The 24,302-nt window shown below is 41.7% G+C and overlaps 1 protein-coding gene across 4 annotated transcripts; it reads right to left on the bottom strand.

The window, feature by feature from the left end:
• Window positions 1–680: 680 nt before the first annotated feature.
• LYPLA2 (lysophospholipase 2) lies at window positions 681–23,060 on the bottom strand. Of its 4 annotated transcripts, XM_087939619.1 has the most exons (11): window positions 22,953–23,060; window positions 14,192–14,288; window positions 13,896–14,113; window positions 12,036–12,067; window positions 10,517–10,582; window positions 8,362–8,409; window positions 7,525–7,595; window positions 5,680–5,753; window positions 4,252–4,353; window positions 3,893–4,069; window positions 681–3,435 (listed from the first exon to the last, which is right to left on the bottom strand). In XM_087939619.1, exons 3-11 carry the CDS (start codon window positions 14,037–14,039, stop codon window positions 3,385–3,387), a joined length of 765 nt encoding a protein of 254 aa, XP_087795745.1. In that variant the 5' UTR covers window positions 14,040–14,113; window positions 14,192–14,288; window positions 22,953–23,060; the 3' UTR covers window positions 681–3,384. The 4 variants fall into 4 exon arrangements, with proteins under 4 accessions (XP_087795745.1, XP_026558417.1, XP_026558416.2 ...); XM_026702632.2 differs by lacking the exon at window positions 13,896–14,113; XM_026702631.2 differs by lacking the exons at window positions 13,896–14,113; window positions 22,953–23,060 and adding an exon at window positions 22,569–22,942.
• Between the last annotated feature and the right edge of the window lie 1,242 nt (window positions 23,061–24,302).

Genomic DNA, 24,302 nt, shown 5'->3' with positions numbered 1-24,302 from the left:
TGCCCCAAATCTGAAACAAGGGTCAAATAACAATGCTCAGAGAAACACTGGAGGAAAACCTTGCGAAGCAGAACGGAGAACAGAGCAAGAAAGAAAAATAAAATCAATCCTCCTGGAGATGACTACTCCCTTCTATCTCGCACACAGAGGTTCAATGCCCTTTGTATGGAATTCCAGACCAATCCTTGGGTGCAGACAATTGCCCAAAGGTGGATCACCTCACCCAAGGCTGACTTTACTCAACATACTAGGCCAGCATGGCGAAAGCTGCTATATACGCATATTCGAATAGAGAGGCAGAGCCCAGAAGAAGTAAAAAGCTCTTTCTCCGTCTACGGAGATTCTCAATCATCCAGGCCATGATTGTCCCAAACTGGAGATTCATTTTTTTCGTGAAAACATTTCGTTTCTCCATCCAAGAAGCTTTTTTAGTTTCTGAAGAAACTCCTTGGATGAGAAGCTAAATACTTTCAAGGAAAAAACTGAGCGCTCCATTGCCTTTTGAAAAGCACCTTTGGAACGGCTCTTTCTCTGGTTATCGAGCATCTCACAGGCAGTCAAGTCCAGATCACCCCAAGTTTCACATGTTCGTAAGAGCTGTTAAACACTTAAAACCCTCCCTGCAGGAAAAGGTGACGCCCTGCAACTAGACTTTAACAAACCAAAAGGTGAGGCACCAATGGTGGTTTCTGTTTAATCTTGAAGAACACAAAAATTAAAATGACATACAAGGAAGACAAAGGGAAAAGGAGAAGAGATTGTTGAGATCCCCTTGCAGGAACAGAGAGAAGCCATCTTCTTCCTTGGGCTTCTGTATTCGTTCCCATCCCTTCTATACCTTGCAGGCCATGTTGACAAGAGTTTGGGGAAGGCCCAATGAGGAAACTGGGCCAGCAGAAACCAGAGCAGAGATCTCTCCACTTGCAACTCAGTGGCCTGAGAGGGGCTGAGTGGTGGCAACAGACAACCGACCTGTCCCCATATAGCCCCTTGCATGTTATTTGGTGTAGAAGGAAGCTGAAATGCTTTAGAACATGGAGATGGTGAAGTAGGCGGCAACCCTTCTGACTACAAATGTGTGCAGAATCTAATTTATCAAAACAAACCACATTCTTTAAAAAAATAAGCAGAGCGGGGGGGGAAACGGTGAGCCAGGATTCCCTTTATATGTTGTTATGTTTTATTTGCAAAGTCTTTTTTTTTTAATGGAAACATTAAGAATGATATCTGCACACACTTGTAGTCCGTAGGTGGTACAGCTCATTTTACCATCTCAGAATCTGACCATTACTGTCTGGTGATATTCAGTGGCAAGACTGGGCATGAGCGTTTTTCCTACCCATTCGCACTCCCAAGGTGCAGGTCAGACAGCTGCAGGAGCCCTTCCCTTGAAACGGGGGAAACACAAATGAGCTGGAGAGGAATATTTTGTTTTCCTGGCCAAAAAAAATAGGAGGCTCAAGACATTCTCCTTTTCCACTACCACTTATATTACCTGTGTGAACAGGAGCTGCCCTGACTGAGGTGCCCCTGCAATCCGGGGAACCTTTGCTGGTGGGGAGGGGGGTGCACAAAGAGGCCAGGCCTCTTCCTCTGCCCAAACCGTGTATCCCTTTCACTGGATGGTCTTGCTTTGCCTTTGCCACACAAGAGCCACACTCATGCCATCTCCACAAGTCCATCTTCTGAGAACAGGAGCCAATTTTGCAGAGGGCATTGGCAACGCTGGTTGGATTACCAAGCACGGGGCATGAGAGGGAGCCTGCGGTTTCACAAGCATCTTGATTCAGCTTCCCCCAAAATGCAGTGGAACTTCAATGGCTTGTTGGGTAAGCCTGTCTCTATCCCATCACCAAAGTCAGGAGGGGAAAGGACAGACATGCCCTAGTCCCGTGTCTTCTTATTGCTGTTGCCCAGTGAAAAGGACTGCATAGGACAGGGAGAAGGAAGGGCGCAAAGTCCGCACACAGAACAGGTGGAGAGGTGACACACAAGACTAGCCCTTCGCCAAAACCAAAGAAAGGGGGCGGGGGGGGGGGAGTTCCTTTTGAAGTTGCCTCTTATCCCTGGCTGCAAGTCCTATAAGCCCACAGGGAGGACTCACTGGAGCAAGGGAGAGAAGGAAAAGAAACACTGCTGCTGTTCAACAGCACCCTGCTCTGAGGCACAAGCCGGATCTCAGGGGGGAAACGAGAGACTATGGACTCAGGGAACCACACAGGAAAGGAGGGGTGGTGAGGCAGGAGCACAATTCTGGCAACGTGGCACACACCAAAACCCAGCTTGCACTTGGCTTGGTGTGACTGGGCAGGAACACAAGCTGGCATAGCAGGCTAGAACAGCCATTGTCTGAGCACTGCCCAGACTTTAAGTGGAATTGTCAGAGACCGTACCCTAGAGAGGCCTACTGGCCAGAGCCATCTTGAGTCCGCTCCCCGGAATCGCCATCTTCTCTTGATCCCAACAAAAACAAAAAGGAGCCCGGGGGTCAGGATAAAGGTAGCGTGGATCAGAGAACACAATACAAAACAGTCCATAACACACAAAGTGGAGTGATTCCTGGTGCAGTGGGTCCTCTCCACCACCTTATCACTCCAATCAGGGTAGGGACTGGTGGAGCAGCTGCCAGTGTTACAAGCTGCCTCTGGGGGACCAACCGGCCGTGGGCCTTCGACACAACACAACTCTTCCCCTTTTTTTGCTGAGGGAAGTTTGGAGGAGAACGCGTGGTACACAGAGTGGCAAGCCGATAGCCTGCGCAGAGCAGAAACAAGATTTCCTGCCTTGCCAGGCAGGCCTGAGAAAGTTGAGCCTGCCTGCATCGCTAAAATGGTTCCAGTGAAATATGAAGTGGGACGGGCTGAGAATCATGAGGGGAAGGATGCTCGATGGACTGTTCAGAAGACTGAACTGTGAAACTCCTTTGAAAGTACTGTAATAGCCAGAATACCATCTCTTAATACCTTTTGCTTTAAGCCTCTGGCTACCACACAGTTCTTTGCCACAGCAGGCAGTTTATGTTTAGATTTGGTTTTTGGGGGTTGGGGGTTGGGGGGAGTAGGGATAGACGGAACAGGAGAGAGGAGAGAATAGGGAAATACTGAAAGGCGACTGAAATAATAATCTGCAAGATTAGGATCTCAGCTGTACCTTAAAACCACTTGGTACCTTCACCCGCCCTGCGAGAGAGAAGGGCCCTCTCCCCTCCCTTTGCACAGGAGGGGGGACAGCACAGGCAGGAGGGGAAGGCTCAAGAAAGGAGACGAGTGACTGGTGAGGAGGTGGATTGCCATGGCTTCCAATTGCAGCCAACAGGTCAAGGGTTCAAGATCAAAGCTGGTGACCTCTGCCTCCTCTCCCTGGAACAGTCTTGACTAGCTCGGCTTAAATCCTGGGCAACAGCTTCTCAATGAAGTCTTTCACGGCCATCATCTCCTGCACAGATGGAAGAGGAGGGAAAATTATTATTATACTTCTTGATGCCACGCTAGAGAGAGGGACCCACAAAACTAGCACTGATACCTCCCTTCCTGCCCCCCACCCCGAGTCTTAGCATACCCCAAATATTATCAATTCAGAAACTAAATACACATGTACCCGTGATCATAATTTTCTGCAGACATGGACAGCAGTCCAGCAAGTTCAGCCTACAGGGCACTGAGAGATGTGGCTTTCTTAGAAAGCGGTAGTGTGTATTACGTAACGAAGGCGTCCTTATTAAGGGAGAGCTCCACAAAAAAGGGATCCATTTCCAGCTGCTGCCAGCTGAGATTCAGAAGAGTTTCAAGATCTAGTGACAGAGCTTGCCGGGCAACGTAAAGTACCTTTATCTCAGCATGAACCTTTTGCAATCAGGCCCCAGCTATGAGAAACGGTATGGCTGCCAACCAACCTGAGGGCAAGAGTTGTGCATCATTCTTGGGTAGGTTCTGAACTGGATTCTACTAGGATTCACCACCCCCTTCAGCTTCTCTGCAGTGAGAGCTCCAAAGCGCACTGGGATCATTGGGTCCATCTCACCGTGGCACTGGAGAATGGCGATATCTTTGTTCACACCATTACTTGCTGCCTGCAGTCATCAGGGGGAAAAACAGCAGCAGCAGGGTAAGCTGTGAATCATCCACGAACAGAGGTTGGTATCTTGGCATGGTCGTTGCAAAGGAGTGGTTCCATCCAACTGACCTTGGCCCAGCATGCAACTCTCCCCCCCTCCCCCCACCCCAGTTCCAAAAGAGAGGTTAAGCCACCTACTTGAGGGAAGGTCCTGTGCAGGGGGAGCCAACAGCTGAGGGCCACAATGCCAGCCAACTGGTGAGAGCAAGTGAGCGCTGTGTAGAGGGAGAGGGCGCCCCCCTGAAGTACAACGACATCAGAGAAACTGGTCGGAATTTATTCCAGTAAGGGTCAAACGTCCTTCCCCAAACCAATCTCCTCCTCTGGTGCTCCCCCCATTTCACAGCAAAGAATGCCATTCCCCTAATGCAGGCCTCGAGAAACCCTTCCCTTCAAATTAATTGCTTATCAGAATCTCACACGTGAAAAAATCCTTAGCTGTCAGCAAGTTGAACCATTCTATGGGGAAGTTGAATGAGAGTATTTGACAAGAGACTGTTTGCCCCAAAAGGAAACAGAAAACAAATAAACAGAGTGCTAAAAATCCATTCTAAATGTCCAACTCTATCTACCTTAGAGGAGCTTGGCAGACATTATTGCAAAGTGTGAATGCATGTTTCCCAGAATCTTAAGAATTAGAAGCTTATTTTATCTTTTTTTCTGAGATCCATGGACTATTCAAGAGATATAAATACAGCTTGACATTCCCTTCCAACCTCTTTGAAGTATAAACTATGAAGTGCTATGCTTGTATTAGAACTCCCTTTTTACGGCTCTGTAATCAAACAACTCAATTCTTTAATTAAGATAAAAGGAAAGGAGTCCTGCCGATTTTACTCTGCTAGTTATTGCTGGCAATATGATGCTCATCTTCGTTTCAAGGCCATTGAGCTAGCATTGTCTGAAGATATTTCTGCACTCATTTGGCCAACATGATGTCATGGAGCACTGTTACCTTCCCTTCCTACTTGCATTTTTATGCTTTCCAACTACTTGGTTGGCAGCAGCTGGGGCGAGGACAGGATCTCACCCTGTAGCCTGGTCTCAAAACTGGGCTGCTGGCTTTCCAGCTGACAAGCCCAGTGTCTTAACAGCTGAGCCACCGTGCCACTCCAATTCTTTAATTAACATGACTATTACATCACAATAATTTAATTTTTGAGCAGTTCTCTTTTTCCCCCCACATGATCCTGCCTCTTTTTGCAGCATGGTTGACACTTGGCCTAACAAAGCTGCACATGTGTTTTTTCCAATAAGCAGCAGGACTCAAAATAACGCCTTCTGGAGCAAGTTTGGGCTTCCAAAAAAAATACCCTGCTTTCTTCCATTTTTGGTGCAGCTATGTGGTCAAGATGGACATCCTAAAGTAGTGTTTCTTAATCTTGGCAACTTTAAGATATGTGGACTTCAACTCCCAGAATTCCCCAGCCAGCCTGAGAAATACTGTCCTAAAGGAAGCTAGTCATCTCCATTCCCTGTCAAGGGGGCTTTGCAGGTGCCCCAGAAACCAGACCTACTCTTAGTCTGCATAGAGAACTGCCTCCTCCGTGCCCCATCAGTTCCCACCTGTGAAAAGCCTGCCAAGATGATTCGGTTGGCTGGGATCCCATTTTTTACTTCATGGTCAATTACAGCTTTAACTGGAATGCAGAAAGAGAAAAGAGACATTCAGTTTGGCAGCAAGTTAGCACAGAGTTGGAAGTGGTCATGAAGCAAACAGGTCTGCTAATATGGATTCATAACATGGTTCGCTCTGTTAGAAATGCCCCCTTTTTAAAAACTCAAGCCGAAGGAGCTACAGAATCAGCGCTCAAAGAACAGAGGTGCAAGTAAACGGGGAGTATGCTGTAAGAAACCATGGGAGATGGTGAGGGCGGGTGCAAAAGTCCACAGCATTACAACTGCTTTGGTTTTGCAAAACAGCTCTGGAATTTGCCTTAGGAAGGAAGCGGTTTCAAATGACCACACAGGGCAGAACTGTGACTCTCTTCTTCAGCCAGCCTTGAAGAAAGGAACTACTCTCTGGCCACAATGAATTTTAGAACTCCCTGGGAGGCTGTGTGATTTCCTCAGACAGCAATTTGCCAGCTGGAGAAGCCCTTTTTTTAGAAAGGCATTTCTTTCATAGACTACATATATTTCATTCAATGTTTTTACTTTAGTTCCTCTTACTTGCCTATTGGATAACTCTTCTTTTCCTTAGTTATTATTACGATGCAGCATATAAATTCTGGTTTGTTGCAGTGAGCAACGTAAACAGTAGAGGGATGCCTGCTTGCCCCCCCCCCCCTTTATACGAACACATGAAATAAGCAGAGATTGGGAAAGTGCCAGGTGTGCAATTCGAGGCTTCCTTGATCCTCTCTTTCCTGCCACCGTTAACCTTTCCATTGATCAAAGAAGGGCTGCAGCTCAGGGGGAAATGACATGATCTCTTGGAGAATAGCCCAGATTCTGTCCCCTTATCTCTGTCTTAGATCTGGGAGAGTTTCCAGTTAGGAGAAGCCTTTCCCCAACCTGGGGCCCTCCAGGTATGTGCACTTCCCAGAACGTATGGCCCACAGACAAAGAGGCAGCAGGGTAGAGGCAGACTGCTTTAAAGAGCCACAGATACCACGTGGCAGGCAATGTTTTTGGCAGTCAGGAATTGCAACCTTCTACAATTTTTTTTTTTTCCTGGGCTCCAAGAACAGTGGAAGATACTGTAATTCCACTCTGTATATTATTGCCACAGCATTGGCTCTTTCCTTAGGAAGGGGCTCTAATGGAATTCATCTTTTTTTTTTAAATGAAGTCAGCTCATGAAGTGCAGCTTAATTCCATATGCATAGCCCCAAACAAAAACAATTGCAATATTGAATTTAATCAGAATAATCTGTCAGTGACGCACAGGCCACAAAAAGGAGACCGTGTGTGTTCACCAGGATCATCTGAATTGCCCAACCTTGATGTAAATTATTTGAGATATGGGTCTGACATTTTAATAAAGGCATTTTTTTTTCCCCAAAAGAAAGGTTATATATGCACCAAGGCAAATTGGATCCCCCTCAAGCCCCAAAGATTTATTTTGTTTTTTCTATTCAGATTTATGACTTGCATGTCTGCACATTCCCAAGGACTGTTTATGTTCTTCAAAAAGTAGCCTGCAGAGGAGGCCCAGTGTTCACCCAGCTGGAGAATCTCGACACCTGGCTTCTGCTATGTACAAGGAATTAAATTTTCTAGGCCATTTTGCTGGCTTTACTTTTTGTGTGAATTAGGCAGTAACTGCAAAAGCAGAAACTGTTCAGAGTTCTTTTTAGGCTTAGGAAATGACCCCAACCCGCCTTTCTTGGTTTCCAACCACTGGAAATTTTGATTAAGAGAAACGTGGGCCGACTCGGAAGATGCCCAAGGAAACACCTCTCTTACTGTTCTCAGCAGCTTTTTTAATGCCATTTTCATCTTCTGGTGCATCCGGACTTAGCCCCATTAAATCAAACCTGAAATGGGGAGAAAAAAGGAAAGACCATCACTGTCATGATCTTCTAAGACACGTGAAAGCCGTGAGTCATAATAGCAGTATGGTGCAGTGGTAACTTGGCTATATGGAACTCCAGCAGCAGCATTTGGGAATAGGGGCAAAATTCTGTCTACCCCTCAGCATCTTCCATCTGACTCCCATTCCACCAGACCTTAAGAGGCATAAAATGACCGACTCCGTTCCACTTTTGGGTGAAGGCATGCCGGATTACAGGTCTAAAATCAGGATTCATCTGATATGTGAGTGAGAATAGTGTCCATGTCACTGCCCAGAATTGAAACTAATAGCTACAACAATTTTTGATCGAAAACATTAGGACTGCAGCTCCCCACAGCTGGGCATGTCATGATATTTATGTCATATCTGGAGGGTAGCGGTTTGGAGAAAGCTTAATTTGAATCTTTGTAGCAGGCAGCAATTTGAAAAAAGGCCAAAAAGAACAAGTGAAAATAAATACAACTCTGCTAAGATTATAATAAGGCTGTGTAAGAAGACTATATTTACACCACATACTTAATGTTACTAAATGAATACTTCCATGAGTAAACCCCATGTATTCTCTCCAAACTTGCACCAACCCATTAGTCTACTATCTTTTCCCTCACCACTTCTCCGAGGTCTTTTCCCAATGCTCCTAGGGCAATTCCAGCTGCACACGAAACTGAAAATAGGGCAGAAGATGAATTTGGCTGCTAATAATCCACGGAATATTATTTAATACTAACCAGGAGGGCATAACCATCTTCATGTTGAGAGTGACAGGGATCCTGGGTCTGCAAAGAGAGACGGAAGATGGGGTATAATTCTAGTAGGACCACAGGTAAAAAGGATAAGGAATTAAAAATGATAGAGAAATATGAAAATATACTGTTTAAAAAAATAACACCAACACTCTTGGAATTCTTCAAGTGCACTAAGTCAACAAGAGCGGCTTAGATCAATGCTACAGTCTAGACCTTTCCCATAAAACTGGCAGTTGGGAAGCCATTTTGCAGGCAGATCAGGTTTGTAAAGCAAGAGAAAGCAAAGCTGCTCTCCTTCTCCCATCTTTATTTCATTTAGAGTCCCTGCTCAACCAAGCAGTGTTTGATGTGGTTGCCTAGTAAACTATCCTGGGATCTGACCATTAGGGGACTGACTTGATCCTGGGCTTGCTGCTTTTGCTAGGAAGCAGCTTAGAAACACTCCGCCATTTCTTTGTATATTGATTCTGCCCTCAGCAAAACTGGCTTTGGAACTGGGGACTATCTGCCTACTGCCCATCACAGAAGCTCAAGCAACAGGATTGACAGCAAGATAGCATAGAATCAGCCACAGAATGTGCTGCAAAAATCACCGGGATAATGTTCTAAGGTAAGAGATGAACATCGAGAAGGGCAAGAGGGTTGGTGGTAGGTTCAGGCACAGTTCTGCATACTTTCCGATATCATCTCTCCTATTTACTATGTGTATGTGAGGATGAAGCAGAACTGTGCAGTCCCTTTGAAGGCCCCAACTCATTCTGGCCTTGATGTTTGCCTGTTCAGGATTTGGAGATATTCAGGTGGGAAATGCATTCCTGCTCATTATTTGGTGTATCAACTTCCTGTCTATTTCAGTGGATGAGTCTCAACCTCAGTTGCTACCAGGGTCTCACATTTGGAATTCTGTACATGGCTATGGGGCTCAGCTGGGGCTTTGTGATGGTCCAAATTCCGGATCCCTAGTAGCTCTTAATAGGAAGAACACAATGCCTAAGCATACATAATCAGGATAAATTATTAATGAAACTTCTTGGCACAAATTATGTCACCCCTTGCACATACTTCCAGCCAGTGAACTCAAGCCTAAAAGAGGTCAGAATAGGTCTGTTTTTTTCTGTCTATTAAAGAAGAGTGAAAAAAAATGGAAGTTGTAGAAAAAGGCAATAGGGTCAAAGGGAAAATAGCTATAGCTCAGTATTTTAATCGTAAGTTTCCAGGCTTGTAAGAACTACACATTTTGAGAAGTTGGGAAGCATGGGAAAGCCTGATAGAGTGACATTCAATAAAGCAGATATCACAAGTATATGCCAGTTTCTAAGCCATGTAACACCTTGGCTTATTATACTTTGCTTGCAACCTGCGGTTCTCTCCCTTGCTGATACTATTCTCTCCTGATTTTACAACCCTCTTTTCAAATAGCAACCTCTAGCCATGTCCATTATCAAGCTTTCTATCTTTGGATTAAGTCCTGGTGTACCACAAGATTATGGTGAATAAGTCTCTTGGTCTTTTACTGTTTTAAGATAGTGGTGGCTACAAATATCTATTATTACTGTTATGGTTGGTTGCACAATCAGCCAGATGTTTAGACTGCATTTGGCATTTTTATCCACCTATTGGTGGATAAAAGAACCTGGAATAGGCAGGTTTGAAGGTATTATTATCACTATATACATAACAATGTGAAGTGGCATCTGCCACGTCTTTAGCAAGTGCTTGCCTTCATTTGCATCAAGTTCTTCCCAGGATGCCCTAATGTATTAGGCAGAATATTTCAGAATCCAATATTTGAGAATCCAAGCACGTTATTGTTATAGAGTCACTCTTTGTGGGCAATACTAGGTTATTGTGTTTTTTGTAATGGTGGTTATGTTGATTGTACACTGTCCTGAAAGCCATGGAATGAAGGGCGGAATTTTTTTTACTGAAGAGCAATGGTAGGAAACTCTTTTCAGTGCAGTAGCCACATTTCATCCCTCTGCCCTGCCCAAAAGATACAAGAGGTATGGCCAGTGACAGCATTAATATCATAGAACAAGTGCTTTAATGTTTTCACCCCTGAAGGAAAACCAGCAAATTGGAAATGAAGTTCAGTGCTTTTCAACCTGCATTTTAAAGACAGAACAGTGATACTTACGCATGAGGGCAGATGTATTTCACGTAAGGGAGCCGGATAGAAGACAGAGCATCAGCCCAGCTGTGCCTGAAGGGGAAGGGCAAAAGAAAGCAGGTCCCATCACCACCCAACATAAACATGAAAAGGCAAATATTTTTTCACTGCCTCATCTCAGAGGCTCAATTTTCTTAAAAAAAAAAGGCAGTTGGGAATATGCTCATATCTGCCAGCTGCGATAAGGATCTGTGCCAAAGATTCAATATATTACTCAAACATTGCATCGGTGAGGACAGCTTGGGAGAGAAGATCATATCCCAATATCAGGGCAACATTCAGATATACAAGTAGTTCTTGACTTATGACCATTTGTTCAGACTCTTCAAAGTTACATTGGCGCTGAATAAATGGTATTCAGAGTTCCAGCCATCCTAGCACCCGCCCCCAGCCACATGACTGTGATACGGGTGCTTGGCAAGCCTTTTGCACTATCAGTTGCTTGCCAAGTACCCCGCGATCACATGACTGCCATTAGCAGCCTTCTATGCCAGCATCCCCAGAAAGTCACGAGGAAGCCAGCGGGGAATATCACAAGTCCCTGGAGTAAGTTTCCACTCTCCCGCAGCCCTTGTGTACTTGCCCCAGCCACTCATACACCCTCACCAACTCAAGCAGTGCCTCTCACGCACCCCTGCGTACCCTTCCACAACCACATGGCACTTCTCGTATACCCTCTTTCACCTTTGCATAGTTTCAACCCTCCTTGACCCATGCAGCACCTCTTGTACACCCTTCCCAACCCACTCCTCTCACACTCTCCGCATACTTTCCCAATCTGTGCAGTTCCTCTCATCAATTTTTTTGCGGTTAAAAGTAAAGGTAAAGGTTTCCATTGTCTTCTTGTATCTGACTTTAGGGAGCTGTGCTCACCGCAGTTTCTTAACCGAGGGAGCCAGGATTGTCTGAAGATCTTTCTGTAGTTGTGTGGCCAGCATGACTGTATGCACAGGTGCACAGAATGCAGTTACCTTTACACCAAAGTGGTACCTATTTATCTGTTCACGTTTGCATGCTTTCAAACTGCTAGATGGACAGGAGACTGCTACGTGAGTAGGAGTTTTTGTAGTTAAACTGATGTAAATGAGGAAATGGGATTGCTCTATCTCCCATGAGACTCCTGCTCTTCACCCTTAATTTTTAAACAAGCCAACAAAGAAAAATGCCACAAAATTTGTCCATTTTTAAATCAAATTAATTGTTGGGGAGCTGCATTGGCCTACAGTTGCTAACTCCTACACTAGATGGGCCAACAGCTTTCTAGGTTCTATTCTATGCAAAAACTAGGTTTTCAACTCCAAAGTCACCATATTCTCATTGCAATCCTTTAATATTCTGCTCCTTATGTTGGCAACAATCCCAACATTTCACATTTACCTTCAGCTCCTGATTTCCCAATCCAGGTTTATGAATGCAGAGGGGGTTTTGCCTCCCCAACTCCCAGTACCAGCACAGGTATACAGCCCAGGCTTCCCCCAATACTCACCCCGTGTCACCAAGCCCGTGCAAAAAAATGACCTGCAAAGTCAAGTAGAAAATAAGCACATTACCCAGCTCAGCAAGTGAGAAAGTCTAGCAAAGCTACTGTAATCAGGAAGCATTCTGTGAGGTTAATTAGTTGCAAAACAAAAACAGATTACGCAGAAGGGAAGAAGCAGGAATCACTCAACCTAAGGTAGTTAGAAAATGATGAAAAAGAAGATGTGTGTGACTGAATCCATTTGTGACCAAGTTACCATCCTATCATGTCTTCCCCTCAACAAGATGATTCACTGGGAAAAAAATATGCAAATATATCTGTCAATATTACATTTCACTAACTGAGCAAAGTTCCTTCATTTGGAATTTTCATGCCTAACTAAGAAAGCTTTCTCCTTATATGGCGCCAGCTGGGCCAAAGCTCTTGCCATCTTTGAGTTAATCTGACAGGTTGCCATTGCCGGTTTCTTCCTGATTCCTTCCTAGTTCAATTCTTATTTTCCACCAAAGCAAGATATAAAGTGATTCTACCAGAGCAGGAGCACAGAATTCAGCTTCCTGATAAGTGAAGCTTCTATTACTATAGAGAATAAGTTCTCTAAAGACCGGGGAAGTAGAAGTAGAAGCAGTAGGCAGTGCCTGATGAAATCCCAGAAGGCAAAGGAGCCATTTCCAGGAACCCACAGAGAGTTATCAAGTTTTACTCACAGCACAGATCTTGGGATCTAGTTTGGTTCAATCACTTTTGAGTGTGATCACCTTTTTTTAATGGAAATTTTTGTGGATTCTAATATTGTGGCAGAAGAGCAGAAACGTTTGTATTTTATGGGGTCCTTCTCCCCATTCTTGGTCACAAATCTCTGGGGTAGAAAATCATTTACTGCCTGAGTTTTATTCTTCATATAATCCACTCCTTCTCTTACTGCTGTTGTTTGCCAAAGATACTTCAAATTCTATAATCATTTTCCCTCCCATCTTTGATATCGATCAATACATATTTGAAGAAAGCATTTCAATATTTTAACATTTCTCAATGGAATTCCACAGTAGATGGAAGTTGGCATTTTGATCATTTAAAATCCCATGAGTTCCAATAGCGAGAGAACACTCCAAAAATTCATACCCATTCCCTCAATAAATCAAAGTTATAACTTCATTTTAAGTGTGTTATGTAGATTTAAATAATATTCTAGAAAAAGGATATGGTCCCAGTGCTGGAATTGTACTGCTGAATTTGTAGTCACTCATGATTCACAAATTTGTGGAATCTGCGCAATAGTTATACAAGAGCAGAATATGACACACAGTATACATGGTTTACTATATGTGCATCTTGGAGTGTTTTGGAGAGGCCAAATTTTAAGATGCTGAAAAATGAAAAGGAAGACTCTGCAGATTCGATAGTACTAACAATAGTCAGGAAGACACAATTTCAGTGCCAAGACTTGCTATGTTCCTATTCACACACTCCTCAGGTTATATTGTGGAAGCAGAATTATATAAAATAAGCTAATCTTGGCGAACATATTGGGTGTTTACTACTGTTCTAGCTGACTTTTAGACTTTAAATCTTGGGAAAAGGGAAAGCAAAATTCTCTCTTCCACACTGCAAGCAATACATTTTCAGTGAGTTAGGATGGCACAAGTGCAGGCAAGGCCAACAATGGGACTGAAAATTAAAGTAGTTTTGGAGTTTTGTAGCATTGGTTCAGTGCCACAGTACAGTGTTACCTACTACAATAATTCACCACACCAGCCCCACAACTGGAGGGGGAGGGGAGGAAGCAGGTTTTAGTCAATTATTACCTAATTAGTGCAAGAGAACAGCACTGAGGGCAACACAGTAGGATACAATTGGACTAATTACCTGCCAGAGGTAACGGGGTGGATTTTGCAGAGGTCCTACAAACAACATTTTACAATTTATTGGAAAGGGAGGAAATTGATCTGATCTCCTTCTGTAGTCCCCCAGCCTCCAGAAAAGCGTACCAATTCTTACCACCGGCAGCATTCCTTTCTTGGAAATAGCCTCCCCATTATGGGGAGAACAATCCCTTTGCCTTCAGTATCAGCAGAGAGGATGGGCTAAAGGAGAAAAAACCATTAATTCCCTAAGCTTTCTGGATGCCAACAGATGGTAAGCCCAAAACATCTTGCCCTTACCGCTGCAGTCTCCCGCTCTGTCCCTGAAATGGTCACAGCATCAGCAAGGAGGGGGACAGACATGTTGTTACCGCACATACAACTATACAATTCACACCTGCAGAGGATGAGAAACACACAACCAATTAATCTATTTAAATCAACCTCCTAGAGCTGGATGACTTCTGGGGATGGTTGGGAATTTTGAAAGTGAAATGTCTATTCTAAACAATTTTCCTGTAAATTTCAATGTAAGAAATACTCCACAGCTTTTACTTTTTAGGAACTGATAGCAGAGCTGTAAGTAAGTAAACCACTTTAAGATCCAGAAGATTCATACCTTCCCATCAAATCCCTGCAAGTTCACTCTCAAACTCCTTCTGTTTTCTCTTAGTTCATAAACAATGAAGAACAGGGGGTTTGCTCTTTTAAAGTTATTTTTATTTTTTTCATTTTTAATGAAATCAGCATTTTTGAGTAACATCTGTAACCCAGAACATTCATGTTTAAAGACTGTCTTTGGCTATTAGATCAGAAAAAAATAAGCTGTAGTCAATTATTCTGAAGACAGCGCTTTTCTAGAAAATGTGCTTCACAAAGCCTTAACATAGTTCATACCAAAATCCAACTCCGTATTTTTAAAGTATTAAAAATACTTTATATTTTATTCTTTATATCTCATAACAGCATGTTTTAACAATTTCACAAGGATACTCTTAAAACTCTTTTTAACTTAAAAGTTGTTTTATATGCTAAAACAGAATTGTGCTACCTAAAACTAGGAGCAAAATTTGCACCTGATGCTCAAACCAGTAAATATTTTAAAACCCCACTCAGCTGGGGCAACAACAGCTTTACTTTGTATAGGAATATTAAAAATAATGGGAAAAGGACTCTAAGGTGTCTTAATTTTCTCAGCAACTGGACAATGACCTACCTACATGCTGGGATTAAGATAAGTCATAGGTATTAAACATTACATGTTCTGTATATTTAGATTAGCTTTCTTATATTAGTACACTTGCCAGCATGCTGGTTGAGAATTGTGTGTTGAAGGCCAACTGGCAGTTTCAGATTGGGAAACATTTTTTTAGACAAGTAATTCATTTGCTGAATTGCTCTCAAGAATTTTTAAAAGTATTTTATTAAAGGTTATTTTCCCACTTCTTGTATATATCTATAAATTGTAAATTAGGTATACACAGAATGAACACTAAATGAAACTGCTGTTGCAAAAGAAAAATTTAGACATAGTTACACTAAGAAATATATGTTTAGAATATATAAGACTCTGTGCCTGTGCGTGTGTACATGAGAATGTACTAAGAATTGATTGCCAAGTGTTAGCTATTGCTTCCCTCTTTCCAGATTTATCTTAGAAACACAAACTACTTCCAAATGTTTTCAACTATTCTTTAGCTTATTTCATTTGTAGCTGTAAAAACCTCATAGAGTATTACAAACAGAAAGAACAGCCTTTTATTTTAATGGGAGATAAACAGGAAAAGGAGAACAGTATGCTAGGAGGTAAAAAAACCCCACTGAAATCTAAGTTGACTAATTTCATTTCATTTTCCTCATTATCTCAGACCAATAAGACACAAATGCAAAATGTAAAATGGGGTGGGGGAGGGATCCTGAGTCAATAACAATAAGAAGATATTACCCAAGTTCTGCAAGCCATGGTTTTTGCTACAATAAGCAGCACATGTACCAAATACATCTGCCTTTGATTTTCCCCACAATAACAATCCTGTGAGACGGGTTGGGCTGAAAGAGAGGGACTGATCCAAAATCACCCAGCTAGCTTTCATGCCTATGGCAGGACTAAAACACACACACTTCATTCCTTGTGTAAAATATAATCTGTAAAGAGCCAGCCTTCAGGCAGCATTTACTTCTAATGCTCCCCAAAGAATCAGGAATTACAATGGAAAATTCACCATAAGTGCCATTTCCAGATTTTTAGCTAAGTTACCCATTATAGTGAACAATCTGTTGTCTTGTAAAAGTCTAACCACTGTAGTGTGACTTCCTGGCAAAAAATAACAATCCAAGTGGCCCATATTCCAAAGCCTTCTACCCCTAAACTAAGCACTGACCACCGTTTAAAGAAAGAAAACCAACATGCAGTAATTTATTTTTCACCAATTCTGTGAACCTGCCTTTAGCTAGCAATAATAATCAGAAAATCTAGTTGATGAATAAGCTAAGGGAGCCACTCAACCGTAGACTTTGATTGGAGCTGGAGAAAGTTACATTTGTCCGCAGCTAAAATAATAATTTAAAAAAGGAAAACTAATAGAAAATATAAATGATAAATGAATCTTCAAATGATAATGATCAGAGTTCCAGCAACATTTTGTCTCGGATAGGAACTCTCCCCCCTCACATAACACTTAAGGAAGTAATAAATGATTATTAGTCAAGTGAATTGAGCAATAATTTTATATATTCAGTACGAAGGAAAATAAATTAGCACCTTCCTCAACAGCCTCAGCTTCTTTCAGAGCAATAAGGATATTGCTAAGAAGCTTCTATTGGCAAAACATGAATGTACAATTCTCTATAATGCTTTCACTTTTGGAGTATTGCATCTCAATGACCTTGCCATCATTGTGAAAAGCTTTTCTCACTCTGAAACCAGTAGCAAACTAGGCGCTACTAACCAGTAGCAAACTAGGCGCTACTCCATCCTTTAACTCACTTGTCACTTCCAAACTTAGGTTTTACCCACTTTGAAGAGAGGCTCTTATCCCATACAGAACCCTGAGAAACAACACAAGAGGAAGTTATTTATTTAGGACAGTTTAAGGACTGTTCATTTAAACAAAGTTACATATACCCCAACGACTGAAAGATTAAAACAAAATTTTCTCTCATGCCCACCAAGTAAAGGGCCCAGCTGTTTATATAAATGCGGATAACAATCCAGGCGCAGGAAGAACTCAAATGTATTTTCCTTATCACCACAGCACTACTACTGATGTAGCTAATGAAGAAAAAACAGTAACTACCGCAGATATTATCTACAGCATACGGCTTGATCAGAAAGGCCATTTTCTTTCTGCCATGGGAAAGTCTTCTGTGACTTGTCTCTTGCAATGCAATCATACTACATTCTGGTTCTATTGCTGATGACACAGTCAGAAGAAGAGAAAAATATCACAGCCAGGAAAACAACACTGGAAAGGAAAACTCCGAAACTGGACAATCTATCTGAAAATCACTTTTTCCAGGATAAATAAAATAAAAGAACTAGTCTTCTAGGTCTGCAGAAGAAATCCCAGTTTCAGTTTTCTCTACAATGCAAAGCACTGGTGACATTCTTTACCAGCCAGCTTCCCCTTCCAATGTTCCTTACCTTTATTATAAGCCCAAATCTTTCTCTTATTACAGTATAAACCAGGCCTGGGCATTTTACAGTCCATAGACCATATTGGGCCCTTTGGCTCTCCCTATCTGGCTCATGTGGATTGCTTTTATTTTGAAGGTGACTTCAATTTTTTAAAAAATTTACATATGTGCATGCATGCAGGCCTGTGTGCCTTCATAGCTTTATTGGTTCGTCCTCCATAACAGTCCCAGTTTCTCATGTGCCCCTTGGAAAAATTAATTTCCCATCATTGGTATAGACCCACAAGCAACTCAAATTAAAACATTTTTAAGGGACAAGTCACTTCTTAGGCAACTTGTTCATATTTCCAATTTCCACCCAACTCCAACACAATACAATAAAATGCTCTTCTAACTGTAATATGAATGGTGTGGTAACAGGGATTGTGAGAGATTCACTAAATGGTCCCTTGGCTAGGTCTATTCTGATTTGAAGTTCTAATTACTAATCTCAAAGTAGGTATCAAAAATATGCATGCCAAGCAATTCACATATTGTTGAACATCCTTTGGAAGGTGAGATTTCAAAAGCAACTTGTAATAACTGCAGAAATGGTGGAAAATCTTTGGATCTTAAAATTCAATCTCAGTGGAGGAAATGCTATCATCACAATTAAAACCTGAGCAATTTTACTCATTAGATACACAACTGGAATAGGGGACTGCTTCAAGCTGAACTAGAAGCACTGGATAGAAGGACCGGAAAAATAATGATAATGAATCATGCCCTTCATCTGTGCAGCAATGTTCACTTGTACTTTCCAAGGAGCACAGGTAGGCGTGTAATGTTGCAAATACACCAGTTGAATAAAAAAAGGGCACTGGAATAGCTGAAGGGCAGTGAAGAAGGTGCACTGAATCTAGTACAACATGAAGACTTTACTGAACACAAAGAAACAAAACTGCCCATGAGATACAACAGATGACAAAATATTCTATGACCGGTACATTAAAAAGAGCAGGTAAAGTAGATAACAGCAAGACCTGGCAATGGCTGGAAACAGGAACGTTGAAGAAAGAGACAAGAGAGACTAATTCTGGTTGCACAAGACCAAGCCTTAAAAACAAATGCATAAATCCAGCATTGAGAAGATACCCAGCAAATGCCATGTTTGCAAAGAAGCTGAAGAAACAGTGAACCACCGAGTTAGCTGATGCAAGAAAATTCTACAAGCTGATTACAAACAATGGAATAACAATGTAAGAGTAAAGATGCATTGGAATACTTGCAAGAAATACTTCTTGCCCCCAAGCAAGAACTATTGGGACCAAGACAAAAAAAAAGTTTGGACAGTCTTACATCTGGAGATAGCAAAAGAGAAGAGAAATAACTGGAGAAAATAATAAAATATAAAGATCTGCAAATAAAAGCAAAACTATTTGTGGCAGAAGAAACAAAAGTAGTACCAATAATAATAGGCCCCTTTGGTATAATTTTAAAACATCTGGAGTACCACTAGAACACCATCAGAGTATTGACAAAACCACCATTAGGCAATTGAAAAAGGCAGTGTTACTTGGAATAGCTTACATCCTGCAAAGATCTTAATATTGTTGAATAGTAATATCTGCTTATCCCAGGCCCTTGGGAAGGTTTTCATAGCTGGTTAAAAATGCCTAATGCAATCTAAACATCTAACTAACTGTATGACCAACCATAGTATTTCTGAAGCCTAGTTGCAAATTAAAAAGAAAGTTATTATGAACTCAATCAAGGAAAAACTTTACGTGCTAGGTACACTTAATTCTGCTGTGAAACAAAGAATTTAATTATGCCTGACTTTATACAGGGTAATTAGCCTAGTATGTCAAATAATGGATGACAAGAAGCTGAGAAGACTGGGGTACAAAATTGCAGGTATGTTCACAATCTCATAGAGATAGAACCATATTTTTCTAGTTTCTATTTCATGCCATTGTCTGATTAACAAAAGAAAGTCCAGGAGGCAACAAGTTTAATAATTATCCTTTTGACAAGTCAGAAAAAAACCTCCAGATTCCAAGACACCTATATATCAAGAATCAAAGTTACGAGAACTCTGAATATTTGCTGCAATCTCTATCCACCAGATTGAATTACTACCATTCTCTTTTCCTTCCAGTCCTTGACTATAAATTCAAATAAATAAATTCCTGATCAGAATCACTGGTGGAAAGGCTGGATACAGATTTATATTTAAGTCACAAAAAACATAGTCAAAAAAAGGTTAAGACCATTTGCTAAAAAAACAGAAAAGATGTAAATGGAGAAGGTAGACATCTCTTTGGAAACACAAGAAAGAGAACTTGACAAAATATTTTTTAATTAAGCTTCTGAAATTTGTTACCACAAACTGAAGCATCAGTCACTAATTGGCTTGGCTTTTTAAAGAGATCAGATAAATTCATGTTCAAAGGCAGTAAAGAATTTCCCTCATAGTCAGTTTGATTCTGGAGCAAGTTTGTTAGCCATACAGTAGTTAAAAACAAAAAACCTGGAAAAGGAACTTGGCATGAACACTGCATGGTTCTTCCGTAGTACCTTCCTTTATTAGAATGAGAATGAAATGAGTTAAAAAACCATTATAGTTCTTTACCCAACTTTGCATGAAAAGTGAAGCAGTTCACAATTGTGAACAAAATTTCAACTACATGGCCTGTTAACAAAAGGAAACTAATATTAATAAAGCTTGCTCAGAAATGACAGCTCTCAGAGATGAGTTTGCTGCAAGGCCCCAATGAACTCCTAATCCAAGAAATTCTAAAACAATTAGCTTCTTCATTAGATCTTAGATCTAGCACAGAGTGAGCAAACTTCCAAAGAACCTGAAAGTCAATTCATCAGTTTATGATATTTTTTCGTGGCTATGTTACCGATGGTACTATGTTACTGATATTTATCCGCCAACAAGCTATTATATTTTTAGGCTGCAAATATATAATCATTTTTATTCATCCAAAGGTGACATCGAGAAGATTTCCTTGAAATTATGGTAAGATAAAACTCCTCTTGAAAATAAGCTGATGCTAATTTTCTTAATTATAATCAAAGATAATTTTAAAATTGATTTCTCTTCCTTTGGTCCTTTTAATGTAAAAAATCACTAATACAGAAGTCAACAAATTGCAAATTGTTTCATATACAATAAATGGGGTACCACAAATCAAATGATACCATAAATGGTTTGATTCACCAATTTTGTTATTTGGGAAATGGAAAGAGGAACAGTTCCTCTTAAACTTTCCCCACACCTTACTATTATCAATCTTTTGCCTGTTCAACATAATGTATAAAATATTTCTTAATAAAGAGCTATTAGCCTTAGGTGGGAATAAATGGCTAATGCCCAAATTACAAATTTGGAAAGAGAACTGCTCAAAGTCATGGAAGGCAAAACCAATAACCATTATCAGTCACAGAAATTCCAGTTGGACAATGCCCCATATTTAGATACAGGATTAGGTATTTATGAACTTATATAATCCAGGCTTTATGTAATCAAATTTCTGCTGAAGCTGAAATTCAGCCAACTGCCCCTAAAACATGGAATAGAAATCTACATGTACTTGTTATTTTCCTTTTTTTTAAATTGAAACATTTTTTGTAAAATTGAGTTCAAATTAGATTGTGTTACACAAGATGGGGAACATCTGTAATCAAATATCAGATGATAGCAACAGACAAAAAAGTGTACACATCCTGTATATATGTTTTAGAAGCATATGACTGCTATGAAAATTACAATGCCAATCTAAAGAGATCTTGTTCCCATGTCCTAAGGATATTTCTATACAACCTTTATGAAAAAAACATGTATGAGCAAAATCATAAACTATATTATAAATAACATGATTTTCATTAAAGGCTAGTCTCACATATAATAACCATGACAAAAGCACCAAACTAGGAAGTTCAGAAAGTTTTGATTTGATACATTCAATGAGTTAAATATCTATATTTATAAATAACTTAAAACCAAAACTATTACTATCTTTATTACAAGAACACCAGATGGATTCAAATGTTTACCCTACACATACACACACACACACACATTCCTTAGCTGCAAGCATTGTTGGGCATTCAAACAGGTTATATGTTTGTTAAATATAAACTGATTTTAAGAAAAAGATAAAACATAAGATAATTTTATTCCTCTTATTACAGAGACTGGTTGTTACATTTACACACAATCTATGACTAGCCTTTATTTTTATACCTCATGAAATTTGGAGATGTCAAATACGATCATCATACCTTTTGTGATGGCCTAGTAATCTCCTGGAAATCTGCTCTATGTTTTTTTTTTCTGAAAAGCCCTTCCTATAGCCCCACAACTTTAAAACTGCTCCTGTGATTAAATATCTGTTTTATAGCATCAGATAACAAAACCCCCGCACTGCCCATTAGGCATCACAATCGCTTCATTCAAGACATACATTAGCCACTCAAGTGCCACGATGAGAACTTAGAAAACCACTGACTTTCAGCTGAATATTTCTTGTTCCTTTTCACCTCCCCAGCTGCAAGAAGGAAGCCCAGAGCTGCCTCACCTGCTTTGTTCCATTTCCGAAGCAAAGTTTTTAACGGAGCAAGTGAGAGTTTGGAGAAAAACCTCTTGCAAATTCCGGAGATCCTCCTCCTCCTCCTCCTACCCGACTCTCAGCAACCCAAGAACCCACCCTGATGTGTGGCCTGCCTTGCCTCTCCAGTGCCCGGCTCCCCCAAATATCCGTCTTTTGCCCTCTCGGACACTCTTTAGACCTTCCTCATCCATCCGCGCGCTTTCTCCTTGTTGCGGAACGAACAAACCCCCCGTTCCCGGTTTATGCGCCGAATTAAAAAAACAAAAACAAAAAACCTTCCCTTAAAAGCCAAGCCGAATGGACAGGGCAGCCTCTGTTCATACGCGACCCGGGATAAACTCAGGATATTCCCCCACCCCCACCGGCTCCTTCCTCAGTTTCCCCAACACCCTCAGACACTCTTTCTTCCCTTTTCCTCAGGCTCGCCGGCGTCTCACCTGACTAGAGAGAATCGGGGAGCTCGAAAGCTTGCACACCTCTTACCTGTCCGGGTTCGGTCGGCCCGAATAAAGGCATCACCCCGCCCATCCCCACCCCCATCTCCTCCCACCCCGGGAGCATCAAGGACCCGGGCTGCTCTCCCGTTTCCGCGCCAGGCCTCCTCGGGGCCCTTTCCGGGATCCGGTGACGCCTCTGCCCTCATCCCCCTCAGGCCGCTCTTCCCCCCGCCTTCCCAACCGCCACACACGGCCCTTGGGGGCAGCCTGCCCCGCCCCCTTCCCAATATTTCCTTCCTTCCCTCCTCAGTTTCGGACCCAAGAGAAGCCCGGCCCCATGCCGAACCTCCGCCCGCCTCCCGCCTTGACCTTCCCCGCCCTCACCTCTTTTCTTCTGGGCTCCGACTCTTCCGACCCGGCTTTCTGACTGAGGACTCAGTCAGGCTCGAGCTCTCGCGCGCTCCTTCTTTCCCTCACTTCCCCCCTCCCTCCTCCTCCCTCCGGAACTTCCGCCACCACCAAATCCCGCGCTAGACAAGTGGGCGGGGACCTTAGCAGCCCGGCCGGAAAGAGATTGTGACGCTCTGCCTAGGCTTGTACGGAAAGCGGAAAAAGGGGCCGCTAAGGGCGCAGCCATCTTGCGGCCGTTTTTTCTGTGGCCGTACTCTTCCTCCTGGTCTACCTGCTCCAGGGTTTCTTCCGTTTTGGGGATGCTTTTGTTCTTTCAGTATCGTGTCCCACTGTCATCACGAAAGACAGAGTTTGGGATTCTGCCCCCTCTCCCCCGAGTTGGTAATGGATCGTAGAGGTTAATAACTGGTTTTGACTGAGTGTTCATCACTGGCTGGTAAACAGCAAGGTTGGCATGGTTGTTATTTTTGCAATTCAACTGGAAACGCCTCTGGCTATGTTTGTCAGACTTAATCACAACATCCACATAAATGGTGCACTGTGGGGAGAACAGGATGTCCTGTTTTGTAATCAATCCCTGGTGGCATTTGTCTAATAACTGATGAAGTTGGCAAGTAGGGTTCAGCCTTCGGTTCTGCAACTTTAAGATGGGTGGCCTTTTAACTCCTTAAAGTCTTAAAAGTTGCCAAGGTTGAAATACCCTGCTCTATATGGACAATTCAAAGAAAAGTGTGTAGCAGGAAGCTTCTATCTCTCTTGGCTAAATTTCATGGAAGATTTTTCATCTTTGTTTAAAATGAAAACAATTAAGTATATATTCATAAACCACTTCCAACATTAGCTGAAGAAGACTGCAGCAAGTATTTCTTTTAAAAATACAAAATGAGATAGTTAATACTTTGGGAACTTTGGAAATCAGCTCTAGGATATTATAAAGTGTTACCACTCTAACATAAGGGGTAAGGCAAGAACAGAAATACTAATACTGGTAATTTAGTGGGCACAGTTATCAACTAGTTTGTTGAAAAACTCTGAACTAGATTAACAGAACATGATAGACAGAAACCAATCAAATCACATGCTAAGCAATATGCAAGGCCACCCATTTAAATAGATTTACCTAATAGTTTAGGGGTTGGTCTTGAAAGGACAGCTCCTGATAGTCCACAAATCTGATTTTTTTATTGAACAAAATTAAGAGACTACAGATCAAAATGCTCCTATTCTTGGGAGCATTCCACAATAATTTTATTTTTTATACCATTTTGACTTTACCACATTTATTTTGTACCAATGATGTATCTCAACATTAAAAAAAGGTTC

The sequence above is a fragment of the Pseudonaja textilis genome, chromosome 10, assembly GCF_049901715.1.
Source record: "Pseudonaja textilis isolate UNSWEBS1 chromosome 10, rPseTex1.2, whole genome shotgun sequence".
Taxonomy (NCBI): Eukaryota; Metazoa; Chordata; class Lepidosauria; order Squamata; family Elapidae; genus Pseudonaja; species Pseudonaja textilis.
The sequence above is the reverse complement of the archived record's forward strand: the minus strand, read 5'-3'. Positions and strand labels throughout refer to the sequence as shown.

Excerpts from the sequence above, each read along its gene's own strand:
- LYPLA2 (XM_026702631.2), bottom strand. The coding sequence starts at position 22,774 with ATGAGGGCAGAGGCGTCACCGGATCCCGGAAAGGGCCCCGAGGAGGCC. Across the intron at positions 12,068-14,191 it reads CAGAGCGGGAGACTGCAGCG|GTCATTTTTTTGCACGGGCT; the intron begins GTAAGGGCAAGA and ends TTGACTTTGCAG. Across the intron at positions 10,583-12,035 it reads CACGGGCTTGGTGACACGGG|GCACAGCTGGGCTGATGCTC; the intron begins GTGAGTATTGGG and ends CTTCCCCTTCAG.